This window comes from Carcharodon carcharias, chromosome 1 (genome assembly GCF_017639515.1).
Source record: "Carcharodon carcharias isolate sCarCar2 chromosome 1, sCarCar2.pri, whole genome shotgun sequence".
Lineage (NCBI taxonomy): Eukaryota > Metazoa > Chordata > Chondrichthyes > Lamniformes > Lamnidae > Carcharodon > Carcharodon carcharias.
Genome location: NC_054467.1, coordinates 30,416,254 through 30,428,083, shown reverse-complemented (window position 1 = coordinate 30,428,083; position 11,830 = coordinate 30,416,254). Strand labels below are relative to the sequence as shown.

At 39.5% G+C, this 11,830-nt stretch overlaps 1 protein-coding gene across 4 annotated transcripts in view; it reads left to right on the top strand.

Annotated features, from left to right (window-relative positions):
- Window positions 1-873: 873 nt before the first annotated feature.
- setd7 (SET domain containing 7, histone lysine methyltransferase) overlaps window positions 874-11,830 on the top strand; it is a 29,188-nt gene continuing 18,231 nt past the window's right edge. For 2 of the 4 annotated variants that reach the window (XR_005942742.1, XM_041185282.1), the window contains exons 1-2: window positions 887-1,044; window positions 2,214-2,343. Coding sequence is in view for 3 of the 4 variants with exons in the window: in XM_041185282.1 (XP_041041216.1) it covers window positions 1,005-1,044; window positions 2,214-2,343 (170 nt within the window). In the remaining variant the exon portion in view is untranslated. Of the gene's footprint in view, window positions 1,045-2,213; window positions 2,344-3,931; window positions 4,009-11,830 lie in introns of all 4 variants that reach the window. The other 2 variants (XM_041185275.1, XM_041185289.1) reach the window with 2 other exon arrangements.

The window sequence follows — 11,830 nt, the reverse complement described above, 5'->3', positions numbered from 1 at the left end:
GAATTACAGGAATCTTACAAACAGAGGAGAGAGAGGTTTTAAGTTTTCCTTCTTTGCAGGCTAGGAGCTGAACTGCCTGCACTGTTTCCACACAAAACCCTGGTCACCTGGTCAGGAACCAATTAAAATGCTTGTTGTCAGGCAGTTCCCCTTAGTCCAGGGCTCTTTTCCTGCACCATTCTGTTCTTTTATGGCACACTCTGTTGTAGGATAGCAACATTATAGATATTCCTCATCCTATTCTAGTGAACACGCCTTTCAAACTGCAGCCATGGTAGTTTTTAAAGCCACAGTCCAATTTTAAAGCCATAGTCCAAGAAAAATAAAAATAGGTTCTTTACAATGGAAAGTGCATGGGGATGTGTTTCAATTGAAAGCTGCTTGTAGTTGAATAGCGAGACACCAAGCATCTGTGGATTATCTGTAATTTATCCAAGGGCTGTTAGCAAAGTTGGGTGTGCGGCAGATGGGTATCAGGAACAATTCTAAAGCACTGGGGGAATATAAAGCATGTGAGAAACATTGGGAATGAATGGTATGGTAAGTGGGGTTGGGTTTGGTTGCACTTATGACTGTGGGTGAGAGCGTCCCTCATCCTGACTCAACAACTACATCAAGTGGGGGAAGGGTGGTGTGGCGGGGCTGGGGGGTTGGTATTAATGAAGGTTCTTTGTTTTATTACAGAGTATGATTGTAATCTGTGAGGGGGGGAGAGAGGTTGCAGTTGTCAATCAAATGAGCAGTTGGACATCGGTGTCAAGGGGGAAATAAAAAGGGACTGCAGCTGTCAGTCAAAGGAGCAGCTGGTGATGATGTCAGGGGGAAAGTGGCTGAAGCTGTCATTCAAAGCAGCAGCTGGGGATGACGTCTGAACGCTGATTCCGGTTTAGGCAGCAGTAGCAAGCAGGCAACTCGCAGTATTGCAAGGCAGAGTTTGAGCCAGCCGTTCGTGCAGAAAGCAGCCTCAGTTGCTGAGGTATTTTCCAAACATCGAGAGCAGCGTTATGGACAGTGACGACGACAATGTGGAGGAGACCGTGGAAGGTGAGCGTGCCGTTTACAGTGTAAATGTGTCCAAGCATGTTGTACGGTGAAGGGAAGGGGAGGGCAGGGGCGCAGCGTCCTAATCTCCTACTAAAACAACCGGAGCAGAAGGGAGGGACAGTGCAGTGCAGATATCCGGCCCAAAATCACGCGTTTTAAAAGCGATTGTTTTATTTTGGGCATTTGAACAAAACATCGGGAAATGTGTATTAGCGAGAGAAAATGATTTGCACAGGCGGTTAATGATTTTGCTATTACTTTAAAAATGTTTTGAAAAGTTTATCTTAGGCAGATCTTTCACGATTTTAATTATTGCAATTGACAAAAGGTCCAACATTTATTCCGGCAAAATAAATAATGTGGTCCACAATAACAAGCAAAAAAAAAATCTTCGTTATTTTCGAAAAGAACGTCGACGAGATCCCTATTCTCCTGACTTTCCGGGGAATTAAATGATTTTTTTTTAAAAAAGTGATTCGCTTAAAAATGTATTGTGCTACTTTAACAGTTATGTAACCTGGATTATTGTGATGCAGGCAGTAGAGTCAGTACTCAGCGGTGCAGAGTGAAAGCATCAGTGTGGGAAACTGTGAGATTGGGTTATAATTTGTTGCATATTCACAATCTGGGGAGGAGAGAACCGGGAAACTTTATTTCCTATACTTTTTTTTAAACAATGTAATCATTACATCACAGTAGTATTTGAATCCCAAGTCTCTGGATAGTCTTCGAGGGGAGGGGCGGTAATTGTCATTGTTGTTGCCAGTTTGATACACGATTCTCTGCATCGATCAGTATTTCAGAAGAATTGATATAATAAAGGTTTTCCCGTTTTTAATGCTACTTGGGGGACACGCAACAGAGAGGAGAGAAAGAAAAAGCAAATTCTCCCTCGTCCTGACATTGAATGTTCAGCTGTTGATTTCACTCGTGATAAATTACCCAGTCAGAAAAGTCACCTCCTCCGAACTGGGTTTCACACGAATGAGAAAACGGTTCTTGAGCAGATACCGTCCCTCTGAATAAGCGAACAGAGATCTTGGTGATATTTAGTCAGCAGCAGATATTTAGTGATCGAATATGCACTTTTTTGGGATTTAAGATGATGCATTTTACATTTGTGTGTGTCTGTGCCGAGGTTCAGTAAGTTTAAAATGTTCCTATTGTAGGTCCCTTGGATGAAGATAACCAGCCACATGGGTTCTGTAAAGTTACCTATTCCTCTAGTGACAGATTTGAAGGGCATTTTGTGCATGGTGAGAAGAATGGTCGCGGGAAGTTCTATTTTTTTGATGGCAGGTAAAAAAAAATCACAAGTCCATCAATTTGAAACTTATTACTTGTTGTTTAGATATTTACTCCATCAGAGATTTAGGAAGATTTTTGTTTGTCATCTGTTACTTGGAATATGTGTATTTGCTTACTGGAGAAACAAAGGATGGTCCCCTCCTGTTCAACCATTTGCTGTTGGACTTGGTGCCAATAAACTTTTGCATTTAAAGATTATCAAAGCTGTAGATTCACATATTTTGTAATGGAAGTTTATATAAGTCAATTGAAGTAAAACAATTTGGTGTGTGCTTGCTATAGTCTGCCTCTACAAATTCCTACTTTGCAACATTGCTTAGACTGCAAATAATGTATTTTATGTTTTGACACATATCTATGATGGCAGTTCGTGATCCTTCTCCTTCAGGTACCATGCCCTAAGAGGACATTGGTGACCGTGGTTTGCCATTGCCTTCTGCAGTATGGCTGACCGGGAAACTCTGCTGCTCTTACTGCCTGCAGTCAGGTGTATTGGAAGGATTTACAGGCTGCTAATGAACTGGTTTGGCCATGTTATGAACACCCCATCCTTGGCTCAATCCTAAAGTGGGACTTGAACCCAGAGCTTCTAGCCAAGAGGTAGGGACGCTACCCACTGCGCCAACCAAGACTTCCCAGTTCATGATACTTATAAATATTTTCAGCTGTCGAGGGAGATCTCTTCTTTCCTATTTTCTCTTCTTTATGGTGTTGATCTTCATGATTACCTTTAAGGGTGGGGAAGCGAAGGATGGACCTTTCCATGAATAGTGTCAGTGCTACCTTTTTTGCAGTTTGTATCATGAAGGCAGCACACAGATCCTTGTCTTTTAATGTGTACACAGTAGAATCATGAAGTAATCCTGGGTGCATCAAGACAAAATGCATTGTTTGTAGAAAGAGAGGAGGGAAAGAAGTATAAGAATGATGTCAGTTCAATAATTAATTATGTAGAATTGTGAGGTAGGGAGGATGGTAAGTCTTTAAAGCTGCAGTACATGGAAGAAAAATGTTGCATAACCCAAGTGACCAAAATAGAATACTCTATTGTTACATTTTAATAAATCATTTGGTTCTAAGACACAAAAAATAATCGAGTGGTCTAATGAAATCGCATTTAATATTTTTATATCTGTACTCATTTTCTGCAAGCAAAACTTAACTTCCTATTTTTTTCCATGGTTTTTATGTCAAATTTCTCTCATTTAAAATTACTTTGTCACCATTTAGAATGGAATATACCTTGTAATAGGTTTTACTAACTGTTTACCACAAGCCTGCAAATCATTCCAAATATTTTCTAAAGTTTCTCCAACTGAATTTTTACTCTCCGGTAATTGAAATTTTAAATCCCCAAGGCCTTTTGTTTATATGAAAAAAAAGAGAAATTTCAAGAAATACCATGAAGTGACATTAAATTTATTAATTAAGTTTCTGATAATTTAAAAGCCTTGGCCTTTCCCAAAAGCCCTGGGTTATAACTCTTGAGCTCAGTTTAGTTATACAGTTTGAGCATGTGCAGTGTACCTAATTTCCCAGCTACATCCATCAGTTGCACTGATGGCATATTTTTCTTTAGCTCCTAGCTTTCCTTTGATCTGTGGAAAAGACAAATTTCTGAAGTTTTGTTAAGGGAAATGTGTGTGTATTTATGAGGTATGTATGAGATACCAAAAAATTGTATTGTACTAATTGCACATCTGTGATAGTTTTTGTGTTCCAAAAAACCTACAGAAATTGAGTTGAAAAAGAGTCTTTCTTCATTCAAAAAAAATCTGAACCCTCACATCAATTAATTATCTCATCTATGTGATGTTAACAGCTTAAAAAAAGTCAGTGCTAACCATGTGCACCTGAGAGACTGGTTCTAATTTCTAATACTGACAAGGGAAATGGGGAGAAAAACATGCATGGGCTGAGAGAGTGAGACAGAGGGAGAATAAAATAATTAGAGAGAGATGGGCAGTTTCTTTCTTTTAATTTTATTTCCTTTATATTTAAAAAAAATGAGCAATATTTAAAAAAACATGAGAGCAAACAAAACCTCTGATGGAAACAGATTGGAAGGAAGAAAGGTTGAAGAAGAAAACAGGTTAAGAGTAAGGGAGCCTCTTGCCACCTGCTTTTGGGTGCAAGGCAGGGCAGTAACTCTTTCGAGTACAAACCCGTTTCCATCTGTTTCAGATGAAGTTACATTGTTTCATAGTTTGCCATTGTGAGATTTGAACTCTTGATCTTGGAGTTACAAGCCCAGTACCATAACCACTTGGCTATTTAGGCCAAGCAGTAGAAGTACTGAATCTAATGCAGTGATAATTAAAGAGAAAGATGTGGAAAGGCTGGCAAGGTCAATAGGAAGTAAAATTGAGTGGGGTATAAAAGAGGCAGCTGATTCAATCCCATGTTTCCCACGAGAGAGATAGGTTAATAATACCTCCTGGTGTTCCAGTTAGAACTGTTGAGATGGGAGGCTGGAAATTAGTGTTGTCACACTCCTGAATTGGCAAAGAAACCTGTGCCCACTATGAGTCTAGTAATTGGGATCATGTGCTTCTGGACCCGCCATTTCTATAAAATTCACTGTTATTTCAAATTATGAAGAGTGGGATGATATTGATGATCTTATCCAGATACTTCTGTTGTTAATCATTCAAAAGTGGGACAGAAGTGAATGTGCTAGCTAACTTCCAATATTACAAGGCAGAAAAGCATTTGTGGTGTTAACTTGTCAGTCCTGTTGATAGTATTGACAAAGATATTTTAAAGTATGCTATTCTCAGGCTTTTATAATCTGTACAGGCAGAAATTTAAGAAACTATCAAAAATCTTTTTGATACTTGGAGAAATGGTCAGCTTGAACAGTGGCAGATTTATTTGGTAATTGGGGGCATAACAGATTATTGAATGTCTTTGAACAAAAAATTCAATAATGCAGCTGTTGAAAATTTGAAACAAAAGCATAGAACACTTGAGGCACCCAGCAAGCCAGGCAGCATCAGTTGAGAAAACACATCAGTTGACTTTTTGGGTGTAAATCCTTCCTTAGAACTGAAATGCATTAAAGTGGTTAAATATTAACAAAACAATGATAAGGAGAAAAAATACATGTAAGAACAGTGTCTAGAAGAAAAGGCATAGAATGACCTACGAAGTGCAACAGTAGGATCAGGAAATGGTTAAAATGTAGAAGTGATATGTACAGGAGACAGAAAAGATAAATGAGATAAATTGCGGAAATAAGACACATATGCAAAGAAAGTCTTGCATTTATATCAAGCCTTTCATGACCTCAGGGTTTCTTAAAGCGATTTAGAACAATTACATTTGAAAGCTAGTCCACTGTTGTAATGTAGGAAACACAGAAGCCAGTTTGCACAAAGCAAGCTCCCACAAATAGCAATGAGGTAATAAAATAAGCTGCATTGTGATTTTATTTTTATTTCCAAAAATATACTTTATTCAGAAAATTGTAAAAGTATGTTACATAAACAGTTCAAATTTAACATTATGTAAAGTGCAATATAGATCAGTTTCTTTAAATACAGCACATGAGGTGTCTAATTACACTTTATCATTGCTGGTTATTTTTACAATCTATATTTGCATTTCGTTTCAAAGCATTTTCTGGTAGTTACAGCTTGAGGGGTTTTACATAATTTCTAGCCCCTTGCTGTACAATGGGGATGGCCTAGGACAGTGGCATTTCATCACTGAGCCTTTGCAGCGGCTCTCAGCACATGGTCCTGGACCTTGGAATGGGCCACTCTGCAACACGTTTGTAGTGATGTCGAGGGATATATATCTGCTGGAGACTGAGGAATAAGGCCCTCCTGTTTAAGTAGAGCCATGGGATCTTTTCTGTCCACCTTAGCGTGAAGACAGGGCTTTAGCTTAATGTCTCATCTGAAAGGCAGTGCCTTTGACGATACAGCAATCCCTCGGTATTACATTGGAATGCCAGCCAGGAATTTGTGCTGAAGTCTCTGGAATGGGATTTGAAACTGCAATCTTCTGACTCAGTTGAGAATGCTACCAACTCACCCATGGCTAATATACAAGACAGAATGTGAGAAGGTTTACACTGGGACAAGTAAATAGAATGGGAGGCATGCAAAACCAATAAATTATAGAATGCGGCAGTAGCCCAGGAGACTCGCAAAAGAAAATTAGGTTGACATTCAAGAGTATAGACCATGCTAAGGGGTTCCCTCCGTTAGCACCAATCTACTCACTTCCATTTCCAGAAATGCTGGTGCATGAAGTCTTTGTCATTTTATACAAAGGGTTTCTGGATACAGCTCTGTATGAATAAAGAGTTTAGTTAGTTTCTCAGGAGTGTAAAACTTTTGAGCAACTAGACATATGTGTTTGTAAGGCCATAAAATGATCAACACCAGTGGGAGACTTTATGCCTCATGTCACAAATAAACCACTCAGTGAGCTGGCTGCATGGTCTGTATGGGCAAAGAGGGCAGTCAAACAGAAGTTAAGTCTGAACAGTGTGATATTTTGTACCTGCTGGCACCATGTAATTAAGACAGTGCGGTGCCATTTAGTGTTTGGAACCGTGAATCCAGCAGGACTGCAGTGCTTGTTTGTTTTTCTAGAGAATTATATAAACTATCATGAAGGTCAAATACTGAAATGTTGAAGTCGAAATTTGTTTTTGTGATTAATGCAATTACTTTATTCCCATTGTTACTATAAGCCACTGTCCCTAAGTACTATGTTTTCTATGCTGTTTTTAAATTTACTTTTATTCATCCAAACTCCGTGAGATTTCCAGTTGCCAATCAGTGATGGCCTCATGGCAAATAAACAGTGGCATATGTACCCCTCCCAAATGGGAACAGAATAATTCTTGTTTATCCTCCACCTTTGAGGAGAGGGAGCCAATCAATAATGTTACTATTGCAATTAGCCAATTTATTGTGAATATTTTATTACCAATTTGCAAAGTAAATATATGAAATAAACAGTACCATAATGCTTGTTGGAATCATTGATACAGCACAAAAGCTTGTCACTTTTTTTGATGCCAAATAGACAGTGGGTCTATGCCAGATTGGGGTATAAAATGCTCTCCTCTCTCTTTTCCTCCCCACCCCAGCATATCCAATTTATGGAAGTGTAAATTGACTGCATCATTTTGTTTGCTAAGATCCCACAGAGAGGATTTTGGAAAGCTAGAGAGGTGACTTCTGACCTGGTTCACCATTTTAGAATCAAAAGTGAGGTCTGTAGTGATTTAAAAAAAAATATTTTTAAAAAAACTGCAAATCCTAAAGGTTCAGAAAGGATTGACTGCTTGAGTGATGCGGTAACACCATGTTACCAATGTTGGTGTAAGGAGAGGGAAGAGAGAAGTCAAAGGGATGTTTTTGGCTGATCACATACAGCTGTCTTTTTGTCAGTGACAGTGTTTAATTAGTAGGTGGTAAAATCCCAAAAGTAACTTAAAACAGAGTTAAGAGGCAATAGGAATGCTTCACTGATTAAAGTTTACCTACCTCCTGGTTGCCTGTTTCATTGTGAAGTGCAGCTAAACTCCTGGCATCTGCTTCTCAGATGCCTACCTCATAATTTGTGGTTCCCAATTCTCCTTCAGCTCTGCTGCTTTATTTTTTTCTCTGGGTGATCTTCAATGCTTGGCCCACATAGTGTGATCTGTGGAAGAAAAAGTGCTGGCACACACCGCTTGTGCTACAGCCAGCCTCATCTCCACTGCTGGAAGATCAAGGATGTTCATGTTTAGCTCTATTAGCCAAGAAGTAACTAGTACATCTACAAAATTATACTTCACCGCCCCCACCCACCCCAAATCATCCTAGCTCCACTGTGCAAAGTAAGAGACTAGAAGCTGAAAGAGTTAAATGGTGAGGATAGGTTATATAGCCTAGGCATCTATTCCCTTTAATGTAGAAGATTTGAGGGGTAGACTAATTGAGGTATATAAGATGATCAAAGAGATGATAGGCTTGACAGAGAGAAAATATTTATTTTTGATGGGCGAGTCCAGAATGAGCGTGCATAATCATAAAAATTTGAGTTAAATCATTCAAAGTTGCTGTCAGAAAGGACTTTTCCACATAAAGTTTGGGTAGTGGAAATCTGGAACTCTTATCCAAAAAGCAATTGAGGCTAGATGATTTTTTAAAAAAATCAACTGAGATTGATAGCTCTTTTTGTTAAACGAGGTTATTAAGGATTACAGAACCAAACCAGTTCGATGGAGTTAAGATATGGGTAACCTATGATTTAATTGAATGGTGGATGAGGTTCGAGGGTTTGAGCCATCTCTATTCCTATATTCCTATTACCTATCCAAGTTATAGTTTACTATCATAGGAAGCTGCAATTCCAGTGAACCTGCAAGTGTTTGCTACAGGCAAGTGGTGGAGTCTGAGGCTAATTTGCCAGATCGGGGTCATCCTGATGTTGAAGAGCTTAGCACCAAGCAGCAGTCAGTTGGAGGACAATTTTAATTTACATGTTATATAAGTTTTAGCAAAGAAAATGAGGCCATCATTGTTGGTCCTCTTTTCATACACTTATATCCTGGTTGAAGACTTCATGGGTGACTTTTTAAGTAAAATAAAATCTGTACATCTGAGTCCCTGTCCAGTGTCACCTTATGGGGTGAAGACAGACTCAATTTAGGATCCTCAGACAGCATCTTCCAAACCTATGACCACTACCATCCAGAAGGACAGGGCAGCAGACACATGGGAACACCACCACCTGGAAGTTTCCCTCCAAATCACTCACCATCCTGACTTCGAAATATATCACCGTTCCTTAACTGTCACTGGGTCAAAATCCTGGAACTCCCTAACAGCACTGTGGGTGTACCTACAGCACATGGACTGCAGTGGTTCAAGAAGGCAGCTCACTACCCCCACCACCACCTTCTCAAGGGCAATCAGGGATGGGCAACAAATGCTGGCATAGCCAGTGACGCCCACATCCCATGAATGAATTAAAAAAAAAATAAACTTTGGTATTATTTGTCAATTCAATGTTTGCCTAATGGTTATATCTCTGGCAAACTAAAACAGCTTGGAGGGTTAATTTAGGATCCAGTAATTAAGCCATGCGGTTCAAGAAGGCAGCTCACCACCACAACAAAAACAGAATTACCTGGAAAAACTCAGCAGGTCTGGCAGCATCGGCGGAGAAGAAAAGAGTTGATGTTTTGAGTCCTCATGACCCTTCGACAGAACTTGAGTTCGAGTCCAAGAAAGAGCTGAAATATAAGCTGGTTTAAGGTGTGTGTGTGGGGGGCGGAGAGATAGAGAGACAGAGAGGTGGAGGGGGGGGGTGTGGTTGTAGGGACAAACAAGCAGTGATAGAAGCAGATCATCAAAAGATGTCAACGACAATAGTACAATAGAACACTATAGAACACTAGCTCACCACCACCTACTCAAGGGCAGTTGGGAGTGGGAAATACATCCTGGCCTAGCCAGTGACGCCCACATCCCATGAACGAATTTTTTAAAAAACTCCTCAAACTTTGGCAGCGCACATTATTTGTTCTAAAATTAAAAACAGCAAATGCTGGAAATATTTTGCAATTCTGGCAGCATCTGAGAAGAGGGGAGCAATTAATGTTTCAGGTCTGTGACCTTTCATCAGAATGTTAACCCTGTTTCTCTCTCCATAGATACTGCCAGGCCTGCTGAGTATTTGCAAGTTCCTGTTTTCCAACATCTGCAGTATTTTGCTTTCACATTATTTGTTCTAGTGTATTATAACAGTATGTGTCTCACTGTTGCAGATATTTCCTTCTCCTTTATTCCTTCTTTCATAAGAAAGTTTAATTGGAAGTTGGGTATAGTTCCACAGATGCCTGTGATCCTCCAGTCATTTCTACATGTGACACTATGTAATGAGTGTTGTGCTATTTGACTGTAGAAGTTCTCACAGATGAATTCCATCCTACCATGCCCAACATTTCTATGTGCACTTCAGCAGGGGTCACTGGACAGCAGGCAGGAGAAATAATCTTAGCTAGTTTACCTCCATTCAGTCTAGAACAGGGCTTCTGAGGCCAATTTAGTTGTTTTGGTTGAGATTAGCTAACATTCACCTCCTAAAATCTGATGGAAGGAAGCATTCTTTCAACTTATTAAAATATACAAGCTATGGATTATCCAAATCATTTCAGAACCAGCAAGAACCTACTTGACTGGCCTTTTTCTCCACTGTAAAAATTAAGTAACTTTCACTCTGGGTTAGGAGTGAAAAATCAGAGTTCCTGCTTCTTGCACTTTCCATTCAGGGTCAATTAATAACCGTATCAGGTGAGAAGATACAACATGATGCTCTCTTTGCTGGAATAATTCTGACATTCTGAGATCAAACATGAGGAATTGGCACTGTGGCAAGGTATTAGGGTATCATTTTGAAACTGTTCTTTTACAGGAGGGCGAGAAAATTCTTGGAGGAAAAATGATGTGTGAAAATATGGAATAAATTGTTCCTATAAGTGTTTGTCCTATTTCTAACCAACTGTAGTACCATGTGTGATGGCATTTAAAATTGTTCTGCACTTTTTGGAAAACAGAACATCCTACCCTCTTTTCAAAGGGGCAGCACATTCTGCAAGCTGGCAATCACAAACACGTTTCCAGCATACTTTTCAAGCTGGACTGAGACAATTGTTGGTGTGACCATGGCATGCGTTCAGAAATGTTCCTGGGTTGAAAGGGAAAAGCTAATAACTTCAAAAATCTTTTTGCACTTTTTGCCTGCCCCTCTAATTTCCTCATCGCTTTTCAGGAATTGTGACTTTGCTGCATTCTAACACAAATGAAGTGCAAAGATCCACCTTGAGGGATGTTTTTTGCTTCTGGCATCAAATACAAGTACCATAACTGAAGGAAGAGGTTTTATTATTCTGGTGGCAGTCAAGCTGAGTACTTCAGCAGGCCAGTGATGTGGTCTCCTATTTGTTTGACCTTGTGAACTTTACCCAGCCATTGAGATAGGTCAGGGGTCTAGGAATAGTTGCAAATGCCTCTTTTCTTCCAGTTGGAAAGCACCTCCCTCTCCATTCCCTGTTAAGGCCCAATTGAGAGAAGGAACTTCCATGTGATGAGTAGCATTTTGTTGCAAAATGTTACCAGCTGCTTGGAGGAAAAGGTCCTTTTTGGATATGATCTCTGTCACCAGTAAGACTGACACAGAGCAAAACTGAATGTAATGGCTGTATGCAATGTTTATTTGTGAGCTGGTGCTGGTAAAATACCCACATCAAGTGTGCACAGGTAGGGAGAAAATTGTTTTACTTTTGGTTTTGCAGAATTTCCACTGCTACTTATTATAAACCATTTATATATTAATAGAAAAATCCCGCCCCTGGTATTTTAACTTACCTGAAACTAAGTCAGCCAAATTAAGAAAATTGAAAGAGGCAAGAGAGGGTTAGAGGTCAGGTAAACCATTCTGTTTCGCAAAATCAAATTAATTGCCC